The 26,456-nt window shown below is 42.5% G+C and overlaps 2 protein-coding genes across 6 annotated transcripts in view; one reads left to right on the top strand and one right to left on the bottom strand.

Moving 5' to 3' along the window:
- The window catches only part of LOC124141342, a 44,563-nt gene extending 24,322 nt beyond the window's left edge, over window positions 1–20,241 (bottom strand). The window contains exon 1 of one of the 4 annotated variants that reach the window (XM_046509322.2): window positions 20,109–20,241. The gene's annotated coding sequence lies outside the window, so the exon portion shown is untranslated. Of the gene's footprint in view, window positions 1–3,565; window positions 3,716–3,796; window positions 3,947–7,325; window positions 7,595–20,108 lie in introns of those variants that run through there. The other 3 variants (XM_046509321.2, XM_046509324.2, XM_046509323.2) reach the window with 3 other exon arrangements.
- Window positions 20,236–25,924, top strand: LOC124141341. 2 transcript variants are annotated; one of them, XM_048402239.1, is made up of 2 exons: window positions 20,236–20,470; window positions 24,614–25,924. In XM_048402239.1, exon 2 carries the CDS (start codon window positions 24,619–24,621, stop codon window positions 25,588–25,590), a length of 972 nt encoding a protein of 323 aa, XP_048258196.1. In that variant the 5' UTR covers window positions 20,236–20,470; window positions 24,614–24,618; the 3' UTR covers window positions 25,591–25,924. The 2 variants fall into 2 exon arrangements, with proteins under 2 accessions (XP_048258196.1, XP_046365276.1); XM_046509320.2 differs by having other exon boundaries at window positions 20,236–20,480; window positions 24,614–25,922.
- The last annotated feature ends 532 nt before the right edge of the window (window positions 25,925–26,456 follow it).

Raw genomic sequence — 26,456 nt, 5'->3', positions numbered from 1 at the left:
CCGTTCCACAGGGTTGAAACCACAATTGTATTCCCTTATTTCGTTTGCAGCAGACGAAACACAAAGTTGACAAAAAGAACTGTGTTTTACGTTTGAAGATAATGACAGTGACAAAAACGTCGGAAGGCTCGATATTGACAATCGGGAAGATCTGTCGGAATGTCGGTCAGGCCCTGGGGTAAACACCGCTGTGAACATGTCAAATAAGACTGTCGTACTTTTCTCTAAACACAATGCACGCGACAGTTAACTTCAACAACATTTGGTAGTCTCAAATATCAAGTTGAGAAAAGCAGACGACATTGTATTTGGCGTATGGGCTCCTGAGACAGTACGACTGTCAATATTGCACATACCTCTTCTACATATTGAAACTGCAACTTGAAGACAAATGTCATTATGGTTGAACTGCCTGAAGGCACACGTTGACACTACTTTGATAACCACGGCGCACATTCTAATACAAACGTAACATTAAAAACTATCCTGTAAGCGAAGATCTTTTTTAAACTTCAAAGGAATGTTCAGTAAAATGTTCCACGACAAAACAGCTTTCATGGAGCTACTTTGTCGAGGAACATGAAAGAAGCTTTAAGAATGAATTTTTGAGTGCTTGAAAGTAATTATTTGACCTTTTTAACTCACGTTTCACCTTTGGAATTGCCGTTTAAAATCAACCTATTTGTTTACCTGAACAGCAAAAAGTGTCCATTTGTGGTTTACATGTGTCATTGAACTATCTAAAACCTTTTAGAGGAACCCGGTAGTGTATATATATTTACATAATGCTCACATGCTCAATGTAAATAGCAAGGCTTCGTGCAGGGTCGAATATTGATACACCAGACTTAAACGATATTGCAGTCTAATATACAAGCAGCTTTCATGACCATTTGGAGAGGGGGTTTATGATTTAAAATACAGCTGACAAAAAACAACAATGATTCATTACACTGCCGTAAATAAACTGTATCTGTGTGTAGAGATGCACGCACAATTGCAAATGAAACTTGGAAGTCCCATGTATCCTGTTCAGAATTGATGTTAATAACTGAATTAAAAACGTCCTTTTGAACCAGTTCTTGGCATCCAAATCTGGTAAAAAAAATGTGGTATGTACAATAGGGCTGGGACGGGTAACTCGGGTACTCGGGTACTCGGGTCGGGTGGGTACTGAGCAGGACCCGGGTGCCCACAGGACTACCTGGACCCGTGCTTAGTCACGGGATATATCGTTTAATGACAAAACTTATCTAAAACACAATGGCCACACTACAAGTCACTAATGTTCCCATTTCTTTCTGACTATGCACGCATTCCTTCTGACTTTTATATGTTTGAAAAAAAAGGATAAAATTTCATGCAGTCAACTCCAGTGTATGCATGACAAGTTCGTTTTACACATGTATCTAAAAACATTTTACTAGTGCTACGGTCAAACTTTACCCATTCGGACACTTTGTAGCTATCTCTTGAGACCTAGAGGGGGTACCCGGGTCGGGTCGGGTCGGGTCGGGTAATAGGGGGCAGGGTACACGGGTAGTAAATTTGGACTCGTCCCTGCCCTAATGTACATGTTACCGACATAAAACATAATGTCGTATTCGTTTTTATCCATCACGAAGGTTAGTCTTAGCTGAAATCAAAAACAAATATAAAGCGTATTTACTTGATTTTCTACATACCCATCCTCAACAGACGGAAAAAACCCAAACAACAAAGTTTCCAGCTGTCGTTTCATTCAGTTTAAGAAAATAGCTGTATTGTATTGCGTTTCAATATGTTGGTTCCTTATTGGTAGTCTTAACGGTACATGCATTTTCGTTTTGTTTGTTGTTTAACGCCGCACTCAGCAATATTCCAGCTTTATGACGGCGGTGTGTAAATAATCGAGTGTGGATCAGACAATTCTGTGATTGACATCATATACATCGATCCACGCAATTGGGATACGGTGATATGCATTGTTAAAGTCAGCGAGCCTGACCACCCGATCCCGTTAGTCGCCTCTTACCACAAGCATAGTCGCCTCTTTCGGCAAGCATGGGCTGCTGAAGACCTATTCTAACTCGGTTCTGCATTTTCGTATTGGCCTTTAAGTTGTGGAGTTACGATCATCTTAGTACGATAGCTTCGGGGAGCGGAGCCCCGGAGGTGGAGATGTGACAGTGTTGAACGGTGGCGAGTTGCACACACGCAGGCAGTCATTTGACCGATGGAGCTGTCTGTGTTTGTTAAAACACATGATATGTCATGCACTAACATGAAACCCGGTGAATGAAATACAGCACACAATATATTATGTCATAAAACACCAGGAACAATCAAGGTCTGAACAAAGTCCATCCCATCGCAAGTGTGTGTCACTCATGGCGAATAAGTATTTTCCTCTTATTCTCAAAGTCTCCACATTTGCCTCGCAGGGAAAGAGTAAAGTCTCAACTCCAAAAAGGCTAGATACAATAAACTATGTTTTAATATTCTACGAACTCCACACGCATCCATGTACATCAGCATACATGTGTAAATGTATCTGTGTAGCTTTTCCATGTCTCTTAGGTTCTGAAAGTCACGATACCTCTCAAAAATGAAAGTAAAAGTTGCGAAAAACGTGTACTTGAAAAAAAACCAAAAAAAACGTGTGATGACCCTAAATACGACGTCAAAATACATCACAGATTCGTCGTGGATGTCAGGGTGACAGGGTGTAGTCAGTACTATACAGCTGGATAAATCTACGTACACAGGACCATTAATATATGAGTTAAAGATTCGCTCTGCATCCCGAGTAGAAAGGGGGGTATTGTTAAAAAACATGTCACTAGATGTGTCACATACATTTAGTTAACCACAGTGCATGTTCGCCACAAATCTGCAATAAACCAGCTGTACACACATGAATCATGAGTTAACTACGTGTATCTGTTCGGGTATAAGTGACGGCGTGTAGAAATAAGTGTAATAGATTAGTGTCGACCTGGTTAAGGCCCACAACGTCTCGGCTAAGTGTCAGGTTATCCGTGTGGCCCGCTGTAATCCACGCTACAAGAGTGGAGGTATTCGCATACATGGTGACACACTAGGCCGTGTCCCTGATTAAAGGATAAGATAATCCTGTTGATAAACTCGACCCTTCAGGGACACGCAAATGTACATTGTAATTGATTTTAATACAGTCGAAACAAAACGTAATATCTTGTTAGACGGCGACACACCTATATAATATGTGCATGTAAAAAAAGTGTCAATATTTTATCAGAATCTAAAGCTCACGTGTGAAATATAATCCCCTGATAATGTGATTTCTGGATGTTTTTTCAATTTGAAAAAAGCAACATTCTAAGATAATTCCACTTGAAACATTTATGAAACATTATTATTCGGTTTGTAGAAACGAAACACCCAACTCGTACATATCTAATACAGATCTAGCAGACGACATTTTGACTCGCGGTACTATACCAGCGTTTGTCTGTAAGGTCCACTTAAAACAACACATATTTACAATCTTTACCCCGCATGCTGAAATGTCCCTTAATACGATCAAACGTCTATTGTGACTTACCTTACAGTCTGTCCACACACAAGTGGTCGCGTTTCACCAACACACACACGCATATATCCCCTGACTCAGTGAAGCGAAGCGCGTAACTCGGTATAAGTGTCACGGACCCAGTCTAGCATGTCATTCATTCAGATGCAGTTTTCCGGTCGACACCGAGTGAGTACAACTAGAATTCACAGCTGGATGCCACTGTCCGGTTTTTAAACAACAACGTCGTTTACGAACACTCACCTGTCAAGGCAATAACTACTTGATACAGCGACAATGCTGGTCTGTTCGAGATTGACGCAGAACACACACCCTTGCCGCCATGGCCCCTGACATGCACACACTACTGATGCACAGTTGATGTGTAACTAATATACCACGCTCGTCGTTACTGACTCTAGACGCATGGAAACAATCCGATCCAGCCTTCTCTTGTTCAGGGACAGTTCATCTATTATATTCTAGTCCTGTGACGTCAGTCATCTCAGCTAAACAAACCTATATAAGAAACACTATAGCTGTTGTGTAACGTGTTCAGGGAATCAAGACACAACGAAACACGTTTCTTGATTATGTAAACAAGGTCGGTGCAAGACACACAGTGAAATCCAGAAAGTGGTCAAATGTAACAAATGTCATATTTGGGATAACACTTTCTGAGTCAAGTACAGATTCGAGTACTTTTTTGGGTTGAGTCCCGTCCGGGATTCGAACCCACACTGCCAGAATGAGGCACCTAATCGCCAGCACACACATTCAGCGATCTAACCCATTCAACCACCGAGGCTTCCATATAAGTATAATTCCGACAACTTGTAGTCTAGATCACGTACTTTGTCCGCACCATACCCGTGCTCGTGTGTTTCACCAAAGTGGTAAACGTCTGAGACCTGCATCACTTCGGGCTTTCCTCCCACATCAAGCTGACACGCCACGATGTAATTGACATACTGTTATAAAAACCCAACTCACTCACAAATATAAAGTATATATAATGTATAGATATAACAGTATTTATATCGGATTCCCTGCCGTCCCCACAGCGTTAAACGAAGTGTCTCCCTGCTACATACAGTGTAACAGATCACAGTGGTTCCTGCCCAGTTGAAACAAGTTAAAGTACATGCAAACTAAACGTGTTCCAGAGGATATAAACAAGCTCGTCTCCTCACATCACTCCACCGTGTATACAGCACAGGGTCGCCCATGCCATGTGCACCTCCGGCAGCAATGTGCAACATCTATAATTACATTTTGCACCACGTTGACAGATGCAGTCATCAAACACACGCGACACCAACGGGTAACATCGGCGGCTAGTGCAGGCTGGAGAGGAGGGTCTCATGAAGTAAAGTCCAACGAAGCTGGAAACACGTTGTGACGGCTTGAAATAGTGGAAATTAAAAGGTAATATTTTGCCTTTCTGTGAATTGAAATCAAGGCAAATTTGAGAAAGTAAATAGGTCCTCAAACCTTTTCAGCTTCATCAATACCTCGTCCAAGAAGTCCTACATCCAGTTACAGCTTCAGCAGCCAGTGTAAAATTCGACCGAGAGTCGTTGCGAAAAATATATACCAATGATGAATTCAGTGGTATAATCCTTGACTGCATTAGAATTCGAGACTGACATGGGATGAATCTAACCGATATATTTGTTCGCATGCGTGCGTGTATCTCCAACATGTTCAAGAGCTTCAGGCTCAATACGGGGGCACGGGTGGCCCAGTCGTCTAAGGCGCCGCGATTCGCTGCGCAGAGTTGCGTCCCTTGGGCACGACAGGGGTTCGAATCCCGGTTCGCCCGGATTATGTTTCTAGGTTTGTCAGCACCATACCCGTGCTCGTGGGTTTCACCGAAGTGATAAACGTCTGAGACCTGCATCACTTCGGGCTTTCCTCCCACATTAAGCTGACACGCCGTGATATAACTGGAATACTGTCAAAAGCGGCGTTAAACACAACTCACTCACTCAGTTTAAGCGTTGGTCCGCCACAGCGATTCCGGTGCACAAACGGCTACAAGCTGCCGACCGCATTGCTCTACTCCGGTTACTATATTCTCCGACATTTCCCCCGTCTTATCATAGTGATTGTCTGAATTGTGCCACCAGTTCCAATGCGTGTCGTTGCTCACGTTATCCGTCACTGGTTTGCTTGGTCCAGATTCGAACACAAGCAGGTCGTTGTGACATGCGCGTAAGAATAACAGTTATGAAACGAGAACATTGTCAGGAAAACGTAGCCCTGTCTGGAGCAGACAAACCAGTGACCCGCGTAAAGCTTGGTTCGATTCTTACGATGGTCTCAGGTATAGCCCGCAGTTGTTACAGCATCTTAGACCACGTGTCCCGTCGGCAGTCGTGGCCACTCGATCACAACCCTTCTGTACGTGAAATAGCACAGAGTGAAACAAGGCTCGCTACTCCGGACCGAGATGAGAATATTTAGACGTCATTTTTAGCGTTGTTAACACGCGAATCTTGACTCCAAGCAAAGTTTAGAGGGTGCATGTACCCATGCTGTTTATCATAATAGAATGGAGGTATATCTCTTAATACATCGGATAAGTGAGGAGGAGTGTTCTGAAGAAAACAAATTTACAGGAACACTTTTCAAATTTGACGTAATGTCTACCTTCGTCGTGAATCATGTTTGAGATTATAGTGCTAGCTTCTAATGCTGGTGTTAAAGTTAATGTTTAATCAACCTGGGCCTCGTCACATAGGACGATCTGCGAGCAAAGACTGGCTTAATCTTTCTGCATGAGGTCGTACCTCGGGTCATACATGGCAATTGCCCTAATATGCACTCCCCAAATAGCGTTTGACGTACACCGTGCAGCCAATGCACCCGCATCACGAAGCGATGGATAACACTACCCAACACACACTCTATAACACAGTCGCTAATACCTGATGGAGCTAAGTCACAATCCTACTGGTTTGGACTGCAGATGCCGACAGCATAGTACACCATTTAAGGTATATGTATAGTGACAAGTACGTGCATGCATATGTCATCCATGAATCTGTATATTCGAGGTACATTGCGACGTGGCAGGCATGACGCAGTTACCTATACCCTGCCGGTAAGTATCCATGTGTATTCTAAAACGTATTACGTACTGGACAGACATAGCATCACGTGTTCAGACGTGCCGAGGTGACACATGAGTGGATATGTCATCCATTGAAGACACGACCTAACCAGCCATTCTGAAATATCCCTGAATGACACATACGTGTACACAACAATAAACTGGGAATGACGGGGGCGTGCGAGCCGCGGCGCATTTTACAAATAACACCGCAAACTTCATCCAACGACTTCGGGCAGACTGGAAGTCAAGCTTGATTCTCGCCATTCAAATTTTCAAAAACCATTTTGTTTATCTAGTAATTAATATTTTAGGATGTTATTATGACACTGAGACAGGTCTATCGACTGGGATTGACAGCAGGCCCGTATAGCAGTGCTTCCCTTTCAGCTCTATAAAACACCTATAGGCTTGATTTACTGAATGTATTACAAGTTGAACCAGAGAGAAAAAATAAATATGGGACAGAGTCAGAAGAAATGCTGCCCTAAACCCCAAAAATTTTTTGGACAATTTTATCAGATGGCAAGAATTACAATACGATCCCCATACCTAAGCCTGAAGTCCCAACACACACCCTATACGTAGTCTCTAAGTCGGCAGTGACAAGACGAGAATGGGCATGACCATATAAAACTTAAAATATCCACACAAAAGGTTATGTTTCCAACATACCTGTGCGGTGTAAGATCCCAGAATTCCGAATGGCCACTCCTTGTAACCCAGGGAGTCTATCCCTTGTGTCTACGGTCTACAACTGTCGTTGTCTAACTGTCGCTCGCCCTCACTACATCTGCGTCCAGCTCTCCAGGAGGGGAGGCAGTGTTTTCACAGCACGTAACTCCTGCCGCTATCCCTGAACGCAGATAATCCCCCGCCAGTCGAGCTAATCACAACGCTGTAACAACTTGTGGCAAACTTCACTCACGAGTTGATAAAAAACAACATACAAACTAATGATGTCACGGTCACGTGGAGGAGAACATGTTTAATTCACCATGTGGGGGCAATAGGAGGTAAAAGATAGTTGCGTTTTGGCGAACAGTCCAGTGAATCATAATTTGTCCGTTCAGCGTCTTTCTGGATGTGGTGGAAATGTCAAGAACGTGAGGATTATAAGATACATGACACTCAGTGAGTGAATGGTGCAACCTGTTACATCATGTCTTTGGTATACATGAACCAGTGGTCGACAGCGTGAGCAACGATCCACGTTACAGGGGTAAGATGACACACATGCAGCTGTGGGTAGGTAACCATCCAATCCCCAGTGTGGTCGGCTCTTCCGACAAACTTTGCGCACTAAGAATAGCTTATGTACCTTAATCTCGACTGGGGAACACACTATCATCTTACACTTCATGGACGTGCAACACTGCGACTAAGTATCCATAGACTGGTAACACAATCGTGAAACATCGTCACGCCAGAATAGTTGATCTCGTTTACCCTATCGACGGATTTCTATCAGCAATGTTTGTCCGTTGTGTTTCAAGCTAATGATCTTAGGCGGTTCGTTGAACCAGAACATGAATGTAGCGCGAGACTCCAGCGCCCAAACGGAGCCCCGTCCATCCCGTACTCTCTGTATGGTGAACGTAAGGGACGGCTGTAACAATTAGCTAACAACACACGTACGTCAGAGCATTGTGATTCTTAGCATTCTCACAGGGTCTCGCTGAATAACTAAACTCACATATTTGCTATTATAAACTTTGAGATTAGACGTGTTCATACAACAATTTGACTTCACAAAAACACCTGTTCATAACCGCGATGTCACCAATAGGCGTGTCTTTCGGATATAAAACTATTTGAATAATACACATTCTAAATCTCTTTCATTGATCTTTGTGAAAGGGGGACAATTTGTTGGACCGAAATAGCTTGCCAGCATAGGCAGCAATTAGACATATCAATACATTATAGGACCTTTCACGTTTCCAAACGCAAAGAACAAAACAGACAATCTTCAAAAAGCCTATTGTCGTATATACATAGCCACTAGTATTCCTAATATATGTGTTTAAGAAAAATAACACCAATCCTGACCATCATTTCACAATCGAACTCGTATTTGACAAACCATGAAAGTAGGACACGCGAACGTAACTTTGGAAGTTGTGGTTGTCTCACGTGTACATTATATACAGACGGTTCCCAGTCTAATTACGGACCGGCGTGTAAAATATGCACTGTAGGGAGTATTCGCACCTGTGTCGTTAATCTTGGTGATTCATTCGGACCTGCCAGTCTGCGGAATGACTCGCCCGCCATACCAGCTTCTCTGGGCATCACACACTCGGGTGTCTGTCATCCTTCTTACTTTCACTCACTCCAAAAATAACGCCCACGACTATTTCTGGTCACGTGAGTACAACGGCGAGCTATTTTGTTTAATGGATAGACAGTGATTTCAGTTGGTTTGCTTTGTGCTCGCCACAGTTAATAGTAACTGGACCGTGACCTCGTCCTGCCAGCAATAATAAAACAAGTTGCTGTCCTTGAGCACTCCTCCTCTCTTCATTTACGTGTGAACTGCTAGTTTCTACAAACACATTCCGATGATACCCAATATTAGTTTGTACCGATTCGCGTTGGTATGGGCGCAACGTTAGCCATACGTTGGGTCACGATACGGGATTGCGTGAGTTACAATTTAACGTCGCATCGGCATTATTTCAGCCATGAAGCGACGAGAACACGTTGATATATAATGAATATAGCCATGAATAGAAAGATATATTTAAAACATCACGATCCGATAATCGTGTGGTAAGAGGTGTGTGTGTGTGTGTGTGTGTGTGTGTGCTCGTCAGGACTAATTCCGATTATACAGTGCTTGCCCAATGAGATACCATGCCACAGTGCATCATGAATAGTGAGTGAATATGGTTTTACGACGCTTTTAGCAATATTACGGCGGGGGACACCACAAATGGGTTTCACACATTGTACCCATGTCGGGAATCGAACCCGGGTCTTCGGCGTGACGAGCGAACGCTTTAACCACTAGGCTACCTGATCGCTCCTGTAACACGAATACTCCCACTTAGACACAGTATACTGACTCCGAACTGACCAGTCCTTTTGCCCCTTTAATAAATAAAGCCTTGAAGGGTAGCGCGGTCGTGGAATCGAACCCCGGACCTCCGGGCGGACGCTCTACCACTAGATCACGGAGGCGGTCTGGTGTGGTAAGACTACTATACGAAGGACACACTTACACGGCTTGAAAACGAACGGCAAAATCTCTCATGACGGTATGTCCATGAACTCTCAAGCCATTAAGTAAATAGTTTATGTGAGTCAAGTTTCCAGTTTTCGTATATAAATAGTGACTATGGTACCCGCCAACTTTATTTCTCTTCTAAACCATACTGTACATGCATGTTGGATGAGGGCAAGACGCCAACAGCGAGTCCCCTCTATCGGCGAGTCTTTCGTTCGTACTACTCCCTCGGGCTGACTTACGTCAGACGTAACGCTAAGAGATTGCGCAATTCCCCACACGCATGCCGTACGCTATTTGGCTATTGGGGTTACGATATCCACACAGCTGGACCTGGTTTCCCTAATATTTCCGCCAGTCAATAACATGTTGCAAGTCTGTATCAAAGAACGGGAATTACGAGCACCCTTTTCACAGACCTCCAGGTGCGACTCCACTCCGTTCGAGGTACGACTGTCGGAACCTCCATAATATAGCATGGAGTTAGTCCTCGCTACTTGAAATAGAATCACGAAAACCCGCGATGATTAATTAACGAAGATAGCGGCATGTGGGCTAATGCTATAAAGTTAAACAAGCCATTCCGCCGTTAAGGAGTACGACTTACAGTAATGACGAAATATGCAAAGTGCACCTTTCAAGAAATGTTAATTTTGCTAGCGATAAACAATCTTTGAGCTTTGACCACGCGGTTACAATCGGCTGTCAGATATCTTCGTGAATTAATCATCGCGATGTTTCGTGATTTTTTGTGTTTGTTTGTTGTTTAACGCCGCACTCAGCAATATTCCAGCTATATGACGGCGATCTGTGAATAATCGAGTCTGGATCAGACAGTCCAGTGATTGAAAACATGAGCATCGATCCACGCAATTGGGATACGATGACATGCATCAACCAAGCCAGCGAGACTGACCATCCGATCCCGTTAGTCGCCTCTTACCACAAGCATAATCGCCTTTTACGGCAAGCATGGGTTGCTGAAGACCTATTCTACCCCGGATCTTCACGGGTCGTTTCGTGATTCTATTTCAAGTGTCGATGACTACAGTTCGCCATGTGCCGCAAAGTGAAGTACTCACTGATATATGTACATGGATTTGGCCCTTCACCGTTATAATACAAATCTTTAGTCCATGACTCGTTAGCCTTATACGTGAACATTCCTTTGATGCGTATAGAGTAAAGGTCACTCCAAACAATCTAGCCTCAGACGCCACGAACTATGAAACTATTCGTTGGTCTTATGACTAAAACCAAAGACAGATTGTCCATAGCTTGTGTTGTATTTACCCCAGATCCGCAAAATAAGAACAATATGAGAGTATGTCACGTCGTCCCGTTACTCGTGCGGCTAACAGTGTGATCATGGGTCAATGGCTGCAATACTGCCAATGCGCGGTACATTGTAACTCTCTCTCTCTCAGGGTTCGATGACACACTGAAGCAGCCACCAAGAAGGTGATATTCTGGAGGAACCAGTCGAACACAGAGCTGTCGTAGTGGCACTGCAGTCAACTCCAGTACCTCATAACAAATTTACAACACCCCAAGGACCTGATCAATTTACATGGAGTAAGAGGGCGCTGTTTCACGCATCACACAAACCACACTATTACGATTACATCAACGCGACCCGTGAAGATCCGGGGTAGAAAAGGTCTTCAGCAACCCATGCTTGCCCTAAAACCCATGCTTGCGACTATGCTTGTCGTAAGAGGTGACTAACGGGATCGGGTGGTCAGGCTTGCTGACTTGGTTGAGGCATGTCATCGTATCCCACTTGCGTGAATCGATGTTCATGATATCAATCAGTGGATTGTCTGGTCCAGACTCGATTATCTACAGACCGCCGTCATATAGCTGGAATATTGATGAGTGCGGCGTTAAATAACTGGGACTCACCCATACTTTGACGTCATTGTTACTTCTCCCCATATCTTCGTGTCCAGGCCCATCGTTCATATCAAGAACGCCCCATTACCCATTAAGCAATCATGACTTGACTTCTGACCCCTTTCAAGATAAATCGCAATAAAAGTCAAACTGGAGATTTAAATTCAACTAAGGCCTCCTTAAGTTTCCGGGAACGGGACAACTGTTTACAAACGTACAAACCTGGGACAGTATCTGTCTTGTTCAACAGAGATGGGTTAGCTTTGCCTGTACAGAAAAGATCACCATCCCCCAAATAAATGTCTACTTGTATGCGACCTTCACCATTGTTAGTTTTTTTCATGACCTACACAGTGTTCACGGGGACATTAAAATGGTTAAATATCATGAGATTTAAACGGATGGATAACCAATAGTTAACACTCGAATTTATCAAGTTCCCAGATATGTGTGTATTTTTGTCAGAACGCATTCCTAAACTTGCTAAATAGAGAGATAGAGCTCCCGGTTCACAAAGCGACACGACCCTCTTAACTCCTGTATGGGATCACATAAGCTTAAAGGTCCCAATCAGATACACACTGAACACTATCTAATGCCAACTCAACATACATACACCTTCGTACACCATCTCTGGGACCCATTGAGCCAACCTCAGCCCCAAAGAGGGGTGCGTGAGACAGGTCTTCAAACACATGCATGCCAATTGTCTTATACCCATGTACCTGACAAAACGCCAGTGCATGCAGCAAGATTTCTTTTCTTGGTTTGCTTGTTTAACGCCGCACTCAGCAATATTCCAGCTATATGACGGCGGTCTGTAAATAATCGAGTCTGGACCAGACACCCAGTGATTGATATCATCAGCATCGATCAACACAACTGAGATACGATGACATGCATCAACCAAGTCAGCGAGCCTGACCACCCGACCCCGTTAGTCTCGTCTTACGACAGGCACAGTCGCCTTTTAGAAAAAAATATGTTCACATCAATTTTACTGCGGTGCTTGATAAGTTAACCGACATATAAACAAAAAACGGTAGCCATCGATACAGGCGTAACTACTGCGATACGCCGCCGTTTCGATCAGGTTAGCTATCTGACAAATGAGGTAGCTCTTGCAACCCCGTGCACATATTCTCTGATAACAGCGATAAGAAAAGGAGGAAAGATGCGTCCGCGGGCAGGTACTCATCTGCTGATTTCAAGATGGCAATCGTGAGTTTCATGGCTGATTAACTAAGTACAGAGGCGACATAGTGGCGGAACACATACTCGGGCTGTGCATAATAAAAACAGACAACGCTGTACATCACCATGATGAATATGAGCGCTTGGCGAATAGACTGGATCGCGGCTGGAATTACGCTGCTCGTCTGGTTACGCCCGTCTGTTGCGCAGCCTCTTGTTTACATCAAACGCTCGCTTTTGTGTGTTGAAATTCTTCAAAGGTGACATTCGTTATCAATCGTCCCTTTCCGTAACCTGCAAGAAGACTCGCCCCCCAATCGATGAATGTTATGTGCGAAAATACGACAAACCAATCAGAATGCGCGTATGATTTCAAGTTCTTCGTCAAAGAATCCCTCAGAAACAATTTTTGATTTTACATATGTCTTACATCTAAAAATATACCAAAGACACAGTTAAATTTGTTCATTCATACTGTATAAATCCGCATGTCCCGATGTGCTTTTAATTGCATCTGAAATATATATAATATATGGGAAAATATATGTGAAACATTACGCAACGAGTTGACAATTGTTTTGGGTATGCCCGTTTCCGCTAAGACGGAACCCGGTCGCAAAAATGGCCACGAGAGGGGCACGAGTCGGTATTCGGCTTGTCCCGGAATAACACGAGTTGGTCACGAATGCAAAGGTGATTGTGTGGCGTAGTGATACATGTGTATAGATGTGATGAGATTGAAAAAGGTGCATTGAACATAAACAGGACGAAACACGTTTCATGGTCGTAAAAGATTCCCACTGACGTTACGTCTGGCCTGTGTGTGCTTCTGGAATATCCAAGGTTTTGGTTTGACGTTTAGAAGGAAAACGGAAACACATTCATTGTCAAATCAATCAAAGGCAACAACACAAACGCCACACAACGACACGTTTTTTCCGTTTGATATGTCGATAAATCGGAAAAAAGAACATGTTGACTGGAATATCCCAACTGGGCGGGGCTAGCATGCCTTGTACATGACCTGGGGCGAAGGTGGAGGCTGCAATCAATTAATGTGAATCTTAACCCTTACAGTTATATACATCCGATAGACTACTGATACCAATGACCCGAATACAGTGCATGAAATAATTCTGAAACAATTAAAAAAAATCCGGGTTTAGGAAATAGCTTTAGGCGTATAGATTGGTCATACTGATGACTATACAAACAGACATTTTTAATCGGCCTCGTAAAATCATACCACAAATGTCTGCCAGCTCATAACAATTAACAATTGTATTACTTTTGACTTTCAATTGCAATTATTATGAAGTTTACGACATGAAGACGCCTAATTCCCTAGAGATAGCCGACAACCAACTCTTATGACGTTTATTATTTTCGACAATGCCGCAGGAAATTTCAGGCAAGTAAGCCTTTCGGCAAAAGCAGTTAATAAATTATTGGACTCTTCCCCCGCCCAAAGCATGTTTTGCCGACGCTTTCTAACGTTCCCAACAAAACAACTTAATGCACAGATGAAACACGTGTCCCATAGGCCTACTATCTACCATCACAACAGTCGATGTCCAAAAACTTAGCGGAGACGTAAGGGGCTTACCAGTTGATATTCTCTGTGCGTGCGGATGTGCGGATGTGCGTATCTTGTTTTGTAGCTGAAGCTGAAACAATATCGGATCTCGATACCCTGAATATGAAACGGTCGGTCAATTACTTTTCATATTGGCTGATATCGAAATATTAAACACTTTGACCTTGAAGGACTACATACTTTGACCTTAAAAAACATAAATCAAGAAGCTTACATTGCTGCGGCGACGTTTATAACAGTTTGTATTAGCTGATATAGTTATCCCTAATTTCAACAAACTTTGGCACGTGTTCCGCCATCAACTTTTAGTCTTAATTTCAGTGACCATTCAATAATAGCATTTGAGACTCTCCCACCAGGCAATACAAACGGGGACATTTGACACAGGGCGTTCTCTGCACCGTCGGCTGAGGGCGTCGACTGACAACACTACCATGGCTATCATTCAGTTACTACTTCCTGTACGTGTATGGCTTGGGGCCCGCTATTGGTAAGTATACATGCAGGTTAGATGAGGCTGAGATGAAGGTTAATCCACTAATGAAGTAAATACACGAAACTATTTTCATCATACTTGCAATGATAACCTTTTTATGTCTGGGTGGGTAGTGAAAAGATAAGAAGTGAAAGATAGATACGGTGACACATCAAATATTACGGTCCGTCAATAAACGAGAGTGAGTGAGTGAGTTGGGTTTCATGCCGCTTTTGAACAGTATTCAAGTTATATCACGACGTGTCGGTTTTATGTGAATGGAAAGCCAGAAGTGATGCAGGTCTCAGAGGTTTGCCACGAGCACGCGCATGGTGCTGACCAACACAGAAACATAATTGGGGGGAATCGGGATTCGAACCTACAATTATAGGTTTCTGGCGTGTCCAAGGGACGCAACTCTGCAAAGCGAATTGCGGCGCCTTCAATGACTTGGCTTTCCGTGTCCCCTCAACATTTACCACTCTCCGGCATATCTAAATATTGTAAAAACAGCAGTCAAACAATATTTGCCTCGTCTCAGCAGTTATGCCTAATCATAAAACAGCTGAAGATATCAACACTTAAACGACTGGTGGTAAATTATCGATGATTAGATATTTATCGTTTGTTCGATTCACAACAGAACAAGCAACACACTAAAACCTGCATGATAAACCATACACCATGTGTCAAAACAGCATACTTGGTGTTATAAAACACACAACATATCGGGTGACGGTGTGATGAAACATACCCGACGTGTTCACAAACATACACGTTGTTTTACAGCATACCCGGTGATAAAACAACATCCACGAAGTGAAAAAACACACCAGAAAACCTGATGTCATGAAAAAAGAATTAGTAATATTTATGCCTGACGTGTATCATTACCCTAAAAGACCCGTGAAGATCCGGGGTAGAATATGTCTTTAGCAACCATGCTTGTCGTAAAAGGTGACTATGCTTGTCGTAAGAGGCGACTAACGGGATCGGGTGGTCAGGCTCGCTGACTTGGTTGATGCATGTCATCGGATCTCAGTTGCGTGGATCGATGTTCATGATGTCAGTAACTGGATTGTCTGGTCCAGACTCGATTATTTACAGACCGCCGTCATATAGCCGGAGTAGTGCTGAGTGCGGCGTCAAATAACAACCAACAAACAAATCACACCCCAATAATGTTCCCCTGATACTCACTAAAAACAGAAAATAACAATTGTAAAAACCGTCCTTCACATTCCACCCGAAATGTTTCAATATATATATATATATATATATATATATATATATATATATATATATATATATATATATTCATCCATCCCTGCATATATGTATGTACGAATGGAATGTCTATATATGTAAAACGGCTTGCTATACAAACTCAGTTTGTGGTCGATCCCCGAAGTTTCATCTCTACAAAAGAAAGGAGTAACGGAACACCATGGCAATGACGTCACTAAACAACCTACTAATCTTCTATGGCGATGAGAAAAGAAGGAATGTTTACCTCTACAGGAGTGCTATCTTCTACCCGTTATCGGTCAAATCGGGTAAATGCTCAACAAACACGGTCACCCGACTCCCGCGACTAGACTACAGTCGGACCACTTACACGTGGATTCTAATACAATGTATTGCATCACATACCCCGGGACTTCCCGGGGTGGTAAGAAGAGTTGTGTCCCCTTCAACAGATGTCGTAAATGACATCCGGAGTTAGGGGTGACTTTGATAATGACGATAATAAAAACAGACTCTATGACATATCGCCTCTGAAGTGTACCGATTAATACATTTGCTATAATACACATGGTCGTTAATTACGTAATATTATTCGTACAAAGTAGAAGAGCTGTCTAAAGATTAAGAAAATGTTTTTTGTCGCTTCTGTTTACAAGAAACAATCGCCAGATGTGAATACCGTTTCTCTCCTTACTTTTTGTAGAAAAGCTACTGCAACATTGAAATCTGCTTCGGGTGGATATTTCCCACGATGCATTTGTTTGTTTGTTTGTTTTGTTTGTTGTTTAACGCCGCACTCAGCAGTATTCCAGCTATATGCGGGCGGTCTGAAAATAATCGAGTCTGGACCAGACAATCCAGTGACTGATATTATGAGCATCGATCCAAGCAGTTGGGATCGATGACATGCATCAACCAAGTCAGCGAGCCTGACCACCCGGCTCCGTTAGTCGCCTCTCACGACAAGCATAGTCGCGCAAGCATGGGTTGCTGAAGACCTATTCTACCCTGGATCTTCACGGGTCCAATGCATTTGTGATTTGGTAATATCAACTGAGCTTCTTATAGTCTTAACTCGACAGCAGTTATAGTCACTCACTCACTCACTCGATCATATATATACCTATATGTAGTTACGCCAGTGTATAGGAAACAGGTTTCAGTTGGGACTATACTGACTGTCGTCGCTGTCCAAAGACACATTACTTACCTTCTGACGTAATATATATTAATGCGCACATTCCAGGAAAACATGCACTGTTTAGGTAATAATTGTGACAGATGGGAAGAGATTGAATTGCAGAATGACGTAACATGATAAAGAGGTTATCACGCTTGTGTGTTTGGGATGGTAAATATCCTGTATTAGGAATAAACAAGGCTCACCAAATACAATGTTTATTCTTATACAGGATATTTACCATTCACTCGCGTGATAACCTCTATATATCATGTACCCTAACCCTTTTGTTCAGTACATATAATGTGCATATTACCGGAATAATAGAATATTTAAAAAAACAAACATATTTCCCGCTGTGTTCGAGTATCATGAACTAACGAAGCAAATGAGGGTTGGTCTGTTAGACTTCACATCTTGTGTCCATTGTACTATAACACTGGTTTCCATCGCGTACATACGAGATCTCACGCAATATACTCCCGAAATGTTCGTTCCCTTATTTCTCAAAGTCAGTATATAGGAACCAAAATGTTTCCATATCTCGTGGTTGCGATATACCAGAAGAGTAAATGTTTTGGGGCCACACACGGACGTGAAGTAACCGGTCTCTCGCATCAAGATACCACGACGTGTTATGTAATTTCCGCGAGTCAACACCGTCAGTCGGCAACATCTGACAACGTCGGCCAGGGCAGCGTCAGGCACGCAGCGGGCGATGAGTCTCCAGACGACTTGCCACTGTGCCCCAGGCTGCTGATCGCGCTACCGGCGAGGGATGGTTATTCCCAGTATCTGCTATACTGGTTTCTCGGTACCAGATTCGACCCCGTAAAAAGGCAGCATGTTTTACCTGTCATAGACCATTCTGTTGTGGGTCTCTGCTGTCATGATACTGGAGCAGGTGAAATACCAATCACCATCTACATCTCTGGGAAAATAAACACTCCACGGATCACAATTTATTCAGCTGCTTCCACCACTGTAACAGCATCCCACGTTTGATGATGTTAATGCCTTGGGAACACACCACTGACCCGTAAAAACATGTATTAGGGTATGTTTCTATATGAGGGAAACGAAAACCGCTTGACAAAGCATGCTTAAATGTCAGGACGGTACATCCCAATGATTTCGCAGTGTACATGTCTGGGTTTGTAAACCGGGACTCCTCGTATTTCAGAGACAATCTCCCCACCTTTTAGCCAACAGAAGAGGTTCTCCATGTGTCCTGCTGTGTGCTTCAATACAAACTGTCAAACTAACATTCCCTGGCTCTGTTCAACAGGGGTCTGTTCCGCCCACACTCCTTCGGGTATTTATGCGTAATTGTTTCCATTATTGGAAATAAGTGGCCAAACCTTGATAGGTATACGGCCCTTTCGTTTTAACGGGGGTTTAGGGTCATGAACTCTTTCCCTAAGGCCCTGTCAGCACAATGGCCGAATAGTAACAGTAATACTAACGGGTTTCACAAATAATAGCAATGATGATAATAATAACAATATATATGCAAAAACATGCATATTCGTACTATTGATTAAAGACTATAATACTGATTGTAATGTATCATTAAGAAATCGCTATTTGTATAGGCCTAATACTTATATCAGTATATGTGTGTGCATCTTATCTCACGACACCTTTTTTTATCAAACCTGGTTTATCAGTTTGCTAACAGTTATAAAGATTCTAATCTGATTTTATTGCAAATGTACACAATGAACACACTGTCAGCTGATAAGATATTTGGGCGGGTCAGACTAACAAGTTGTGTTTACGTTATACGACTGTATATCATAAAGTTAAATAGCCTATCAGTTCATAAATCTCAGATATCTAATCGTTGAGCTTTTAAGGCAAGGCGCCCTTGTGTGTGTGTGCGTGTGTGCGTGTGCGCACACACTAAAGAGACGGAATTTAGGATCACCCTATTCATTAAAATGGCATTACAGATCAACTATAGTAATATGAAATTATCGGGTGGTCCTTAACTTCTTTTCAATAATATATAAAAAATACACTTTTACATTCTATAATCAACTTGCAAATTATTCAAATAAACACTTCACTCCGCAAAGTAAGATCTTAAAGTCAATTTCTAAACGAATTCTGCCAAGATTAAATAAAATCTACCCTAATTGAAATCGAAGCATGCAACAAAATTACACGAACACCCAGTAGCGTTACTGTTCACTGATTTTCAGATTCTAACCCGTGCTGCAAAAAACAATGATATCAATCCCTGGCCCCATACAATTTCGTTGGGGTACTGACCCCTGCAAATTGCTTCCACATTTCGCCTCTCTCGTGTTGCGCGCTTGCTCATTTGATTACAATGCGTTGGGGCACATTTTGATGGGTAAACATGTTTTACGTACGAACAAAAATATCTACACAATCAGAAAGCTTGTTGGCATTAAAGTGTCTTTCAGTTTAAACTGACACTTCCTTGTAACCGACGTTCCAACGCGCTGGGATTAAAATTTAAACCCATTTAAACAGGCTAGGCGGTAGCACGTTTTCAAAATGTCAATCCACATCGTCACATTGTCATCGAAGAAACCATACTATGAAATCTATTGTAGATGTCACTCCATCATCACCACACTATCTAATCGAATGTACCTCCCTACCTGTCACAGAAACTCTTCATTAACAATTCCAAGTTCGCCGACAGCGTGACCGGCCCTCGTATCCGAGATCGGAATGAATCGACTGACCGAACAAAACAAGTTTCGGTTATTTCCCTCTCAACCGGAAGTGAGATGAAAACGAGGCTTCGAGTCTCGGGAGGCGAGTTTGTTTACCATAGCTACGCATATATTTCTTCTGTTTAATCGATTCCAGTTTAAAATAGCGACATCTGTTGACGTGTCAAGGTTTGTTGTTTGCATAGACGATGCTACTACATAAGTAACATATAATACCGGACCGAGTTACTGTTATCGATCACGTCAAAGTCTCCTCTTCCCGACTGATTGTCAGCTTTTCACAGGTGCGAACAGGTAAGAAAATATTCACGTGAATGGCGATTGTCCATGTGATTTCAACACCAAAACAGAGATAACGCTGTAGATTAGAGGGCAATAGGTGTTTTATTTCTCAAGTGTATTATCGACCAAGTCTGCACGCAAGTCAGCTGTATCGGGGGATCATCAATTTCTTAACAATCCACGGTTTATATCGATCTGAACATGGACGGCAAAATATGTGTTGACACGGAAGTGATCACACTCAGCGTCCTTCCACATGATGACAAGGTGTGTTTGAACAGCCATCATATTCTAAATTTTCAAACACTGTGTTTGTTACAAAATAACGTTTATGATATAGCAACGACTCTTTACAAAGCGATCTCAGTGATATATTAAATATGTGTCTACGTTAATTAAACAGGAGTAAGGGCTAATGTCGATTTGTGCAATATTATATACACGTATATAAAACCCGTTGAACATCATTTACCCCAATTCATTGTAGCAGTGACAATTTTTTCCACTCTTTCTGAACCGGGCACAACTTAAAATAATCTACTGTAAATTATTTAGGTCATGTGATAGTCATAACATTAAACGCACATCATGAATTTGCTGCACTACTAAAATTCAGATTTTCAGATTTTTGGGCCCGGTGCGTGGATGCTAATGTGATGATTCATTATACATGTTTTATGCAAGACAGTGTTTAAATTTAATGTGATCGCAAGAATCTGATTAATAAATATACAGTGGAAGCGCTTTAGCCAGGAAATCTAGCCTTTATATATATTGTGAACAGACAACGTTAGTGATCATACATATTTTTCGGGATAATATTTTTTATAAACAAAGGATGTCATTGTGCTACTGTTCCCCGATCACTCCTCGGTCTCTCTGAAACAGTTAATAAGCTGATGATGAGCCTAACTAGCCTGACTGTGCCAGTATCACCCTAACACTCTTTGCTGCATTATTTATTTTAATTTGTAAATAATAATAATAATAATTTTGATCATTTTTAATGTTTAATTCTTGTGCAGATATGATGAATGTTTGACGTTGTTACAAAACACACAACAGTAACTGAGTCCTTATTACAAACGAATTGACAAGCAAAAATCAAATCTTTCCCAGACTACACAAACAATTTGAATTTGCCTGCTTACTGTTATATCTCACAAAACTGTGATATTGTTGAAATACATGTTTGTTTGGCAAACCAAATTTATTTTCCTTTGCGTCAATATCACCAGGTAACATGTGTGTGTGTGGTTATTGCTTCACGATGCAGTTATAACTATCAATAGATGAAACCTTAAAAATACTGATGTCATGCACAGTATTGTTATTATCAGGACGAGTTTAGTTCTGTAAAAATTAAACTATGAATACAGATTACTTGCAGCAGTGACATATATCCTTAGTGTTCATTGAAAGTTATTAATTATTTAGCCAGTTATTGTTCCTGACCCGTGAAGATCCGGGTTAAAACAGCACTTCAGCAACCAATGCTTGTCGTAAAAGGCGAGTCTGCTCGTCGTAAGAGGCGACTAACGAGATCGGGTGGTGAGGCTCGCTGACTTGGTTGATGCTTGTCATCGATTTGAATTGCGTGGATCGATGTTCACGATGTCAATCACTGGATTGTCTGATCCAGACTCGATTATTTACAGACCGCCGTCATATAGCTGGAATATTGTTGAGTGCGACGTAAAACAACAAACAAAAGTTCCTGTTCCTGTTGGTACATAGTAATTGTAAACAAACAAATTTTCAACACATATTGCAGCCATTTGGACAAGCAATCCTCTTCCGCAGCTGTTCAGGATAAAGTCTGCTGCAATCTCATTAAAATCAGATCTGTTTTATAACGATACGGCTCTCTGCGTGAAGATCTGAGAACAATTGCATATGGGATGTCGTGTCAAGTGACCTCTCTGATCCGCCAATCAGCATCGAGACTTCCAAATACTTGTTTCGAATTCAAAGAAGCATATTTGATGTGTGTATCTCGATAACAAACTAAACGACAAATTAAGAAAAAAGTATCACGGCGCCATTAATGTTAGTAATAATTCAAGCACCCTGTCGTTTCTGAGCGCCGTGACATCTACGCCCCAACAGGTGTACCGTCGAAGGGTTATTTGTGTTATATTTGGGTTTTCATTTGTACAAATCAAATTGTTTCTAATCGAGGTGGTGAAAGGAAGCCGAATCGTTTATGAAAGGTGACAGGGGAGGTCGGGTAGCCTAGTGGTTAAAGCGTTCGCTCGTCACGCCGAAGACCCGGGTTCGATTCCCGACATGGGTACAATGTGTGAAGCCCATTTGTGATGTCTCCCGCCGTGATATTGCTGGAATATTGCTAAAAGCGGTGTAAAATCAAACTCACTCTCTCACTAACTAGAAAGGCGACAAGTTCAAGAACCCATGTACCCTTCACTTTGATTGGTTGCCATGGTTTTCGCTCTGGTCTCACCGGACACGGCACAATACGGAGGTCTCCTCACAGCGTCACGCAGAGAGATGTCGCGTCGGAGTAAAAGATCTGATTTTAATGAGATTGAATTCTGCTGCTGCGAAATGACATAGGATCATACACATGTTTAATATATGCGTAGGCGTATCCCCATTTATTTATATAAAGAGAGGATACATTATAAAATACAAAGCATTTTGAAATGATTGTGTATTGAACAAGAAATATGTGCGTTGATCTAGGAAACTGACCACATATTTCATCAGTTATTGATTAATAAATATTTCCTCGCCTATCTTTGCATGAAACAATTTCTCCAAGAGGGATTTAAGAGTTGCCTCCCTTTAATTTTTTCTCGGACTATTGCACGACATACAGTTGCGCGTATGGGATAAACAAGCTTCCCGACTAACTCTGGCTGTACAATAACTATGCTGGTCCAATCCAGACATTTCAGATATTGATACCGTTAGCATTGATCTACGCAAGTAGGATACGGTGACATGCATCAACCAAGTCAGCGAGCCTGACTACCCGATCCCGTTAGTCGCCTCTTACAACAAGCATAGTTATCTGTTGCGGCAAGCATGGGTTGCTGAAGACCTTTTCTCACCCGGACATTCAGGGTGCATACATATTGTACCCGTATTATGTCCAAACAAGTTACAGGCTGACAGACATGTTGTTTAACGTCTCACCAAGTGAACGTCCATATATAAATATATACAGGTGAGGTGAGGTGAGGTGAAATGGGATTTAACGTCGCGTCCAAGATTATTGCACTTATATAGCGACGTGCATGTACGTGTGTGTGTGTTTGTGTTTGTGTGGCTGCTTGTACTAGTCCGGACTGATGCTTTATAGTGCTAGCTCACTGAGATAACATGCCGCAGTTTAACATGAATACCCCACTCAGACACAGTATACTGACTCCGAGCCGACCAGTCCTTGTTTTGCACCTAAATGCCGAGCGCCAGACATGGTAACAACAAGTACCATCTTTTAACGTCTTTTGGTATGACGCGGCCGGGGATCGAACCCCGGACCTTCCTCTCTCCGGGCGGACGCTCTACCACTAGACCACGGAGGCGGTCTAAATATATACAGACACGCAAAGGCAGTACAGTGTATTAAAAGAACTTCTAACCTCACACGCGTCAGTGACTTACGGAGGCTAAAAGTGGATAAGGGATGAGGAAGGCAGTGTGAGGAAAGCATATCCAATTATATTCTACACTGTAGTTAATATCCTCTCATATTTTGCTATTCGAGATTGTGCCTAGTCTCTCTCCCCCTCTCTATCTCCCTCTCACACACATACACAAAAAACCCGACATAAACAAAAAAACAATATAAAAAAACAACACACACATTAGTATCGCACAGGCTGTGAAACATGGTTCCGTTGTCAAAGAAATACACATTGCCATACCAAGAACTGGCCGCACCATTTTATTATATTTTTTTATGATATTAATCACGTAATTTATGCACGAAACTACCTTAAACAAACAAAAGAACATTGAATCATTAGTAAAATAAAGTCATAAAGTTTGGGTATTAAGCTCTGGTTAACGAGTATGTGACTGTAAGAATATGTACATATTGTGTTGAACATTGTCAGTATACTGCACGTTAATGCAATGTCAATATACACTGAATACTTTCTCTTCTTGTATAGTTACAATGCCCGAGGAAGCAAGAGCCCCGTACCCCGGGTTCGATGCTACTGGAACGTACCAGACGCCCCGTCAGGCCCCGAGGGTGAAACCGGAAGCAGAGGAGATATCCCGGAAGCACAAAGGTTCAATCAATTTATTCGCAATCGATGACAAGGACACAGGCCCTGGGCCCGCACCACCACCTGTTCCAAAATGTAATACCTACGCAGCTCAACAAAACTACGAACATGGCCGGACAGGAAATGTTGGTACTCTGTTAGGAGGCGGCGTTACCCCCCGTCCTGACCCAGGGGCGTGTCCTAATGCCAGGGTCAAGCCCGAGGCGTCAGACATCGCAGACAACCATAAAGGTAAAGGCACTGCAGCGTTGTTTACCAGCTATGGTAATTTACCGAGGTCGGCTAGAACCGAACCAAGGGTCAAGGCCGAAGCACAGGTCAATGCCTCGATGGATCTTGGCGGCCGCATTAGTTCGATTTTACACAATCCAAAAGATTTACCAGAAACTCCTAAACCTGCTCCAAGAGTGAAAGCAGAGGCAGGGGACAATGCATCGTTAGGCAAAGGAAAACAGATGAATAAAGTCATGTGCAGGTACGGTGAAACTCCACGGTCGATGCGGGGGGTACCACGTGTTAAACCGGAAGCAGAAAACAACGCAACGCTTGATCAGGGCAAACGGATGGGCAAGTTGTTCACCAGTTACGGCAACCAACCGACGTCTGCCCGACCCGCAGCTCGAGTGACGGCAGGGGGCGAGGACTCCGCTAATCTGGACAAGGGCGGCCGGATGTCCCGACTGATGCACGACGCCGGTAGCTTCCCAGCTCCATCGGCACCGGCCCCCCGAGCAACCAACTCTGCAGCAAGGCGGATTGTGAAGAAAAACCGAGGCACCATGGGACAAGTATTTTCACAGACTTCCAAATGGCAAATGGTTGCCGAGCCGGGTCGAAGAGGTGCGAAAGCATTCTAGAGTCAGATTAGGATGTTCATTATAGTAGAGATTGATTCCAACCCTTTTAGTTAAGAATTGTGTAATGGGTGATACGACGATAAAACCAAAGTCAGATGTATAAGTTAGTATCATTAGTTTAACTTAAGAACGTAAGATCTTTGCTGCGATTTACGAAACTTGGGCCCCGTTAAACAAAGCCGTTTCAGCGCTATGACTGACTGAAGTCAATATAAAGGTATGGGGTAAAGCAGTGTTCGAAATACCTGCCTGCCCGACCGTCCGAGACGGGTTGATTTCAACTCGGGCTGCCAGATTTTCACATCCCCCTGCCCGACTGTCGGGTTATATTTCATATGTGAAAATATTCTAAATATATCCCGATGATAAGCATTAATTCACATGTAAAGATGAATGATAAAATGTAACCAAAAAGAAACCCCGTTAGCTTATCCTGAGAAACATATGATTATAGTGGGCAGGCAGGTTTTGGTCAGGGCTGGCAAGTATTTCAGCTTGCCAGTCCTGTGGTCTTGGGGAGTTTCATACCCTGGGGTAAAGGATAGTTTAAAATAGCGTTAAGATGGTAGATTCCAGTTTTGAAATACTGCTTTCATTGTCTTCTCCGACGTGGCTTGTTATGTAATGTTGATAAGCGTGTCTTTAATTAATAATATACTTCTTTTAATGACATATTCCTCATAAAAACACAATGTAGAGCTGAGGTGTATGTTTCTCCAAGGTGATGCATGCATAACAAACGATGCATGCACGAATGCATAATGCGACAACCATGTGTTTGCTTCCTTAGATTTTTAAGAAGGAGTCTCCATCTGTAAGATAAAATAAAGATGGGATTTGAGCCTCGCTGAAAACATAGATACGAA

This window comes from Haliotis rufescens, unplaced genomic scaffold (genome assembly GCF_023055435.1).
Source record: "Haliotis rufescens isolate VD_foot unplaced genomic scaffold, xgHalRufe1.0.p SCAF_25, whole genome shotgun sequence".
In the NCBI taxonomy this organism is placed as follows: Eukaryota; Metazoa; Mollusca; class Gastropoda; order Lepetellida; family Haliotidae; genus Haliotis; species Haliotis rufescens.
This window is presented reverse-complemented; position numbering and strand designations above follow the sequence as displayed.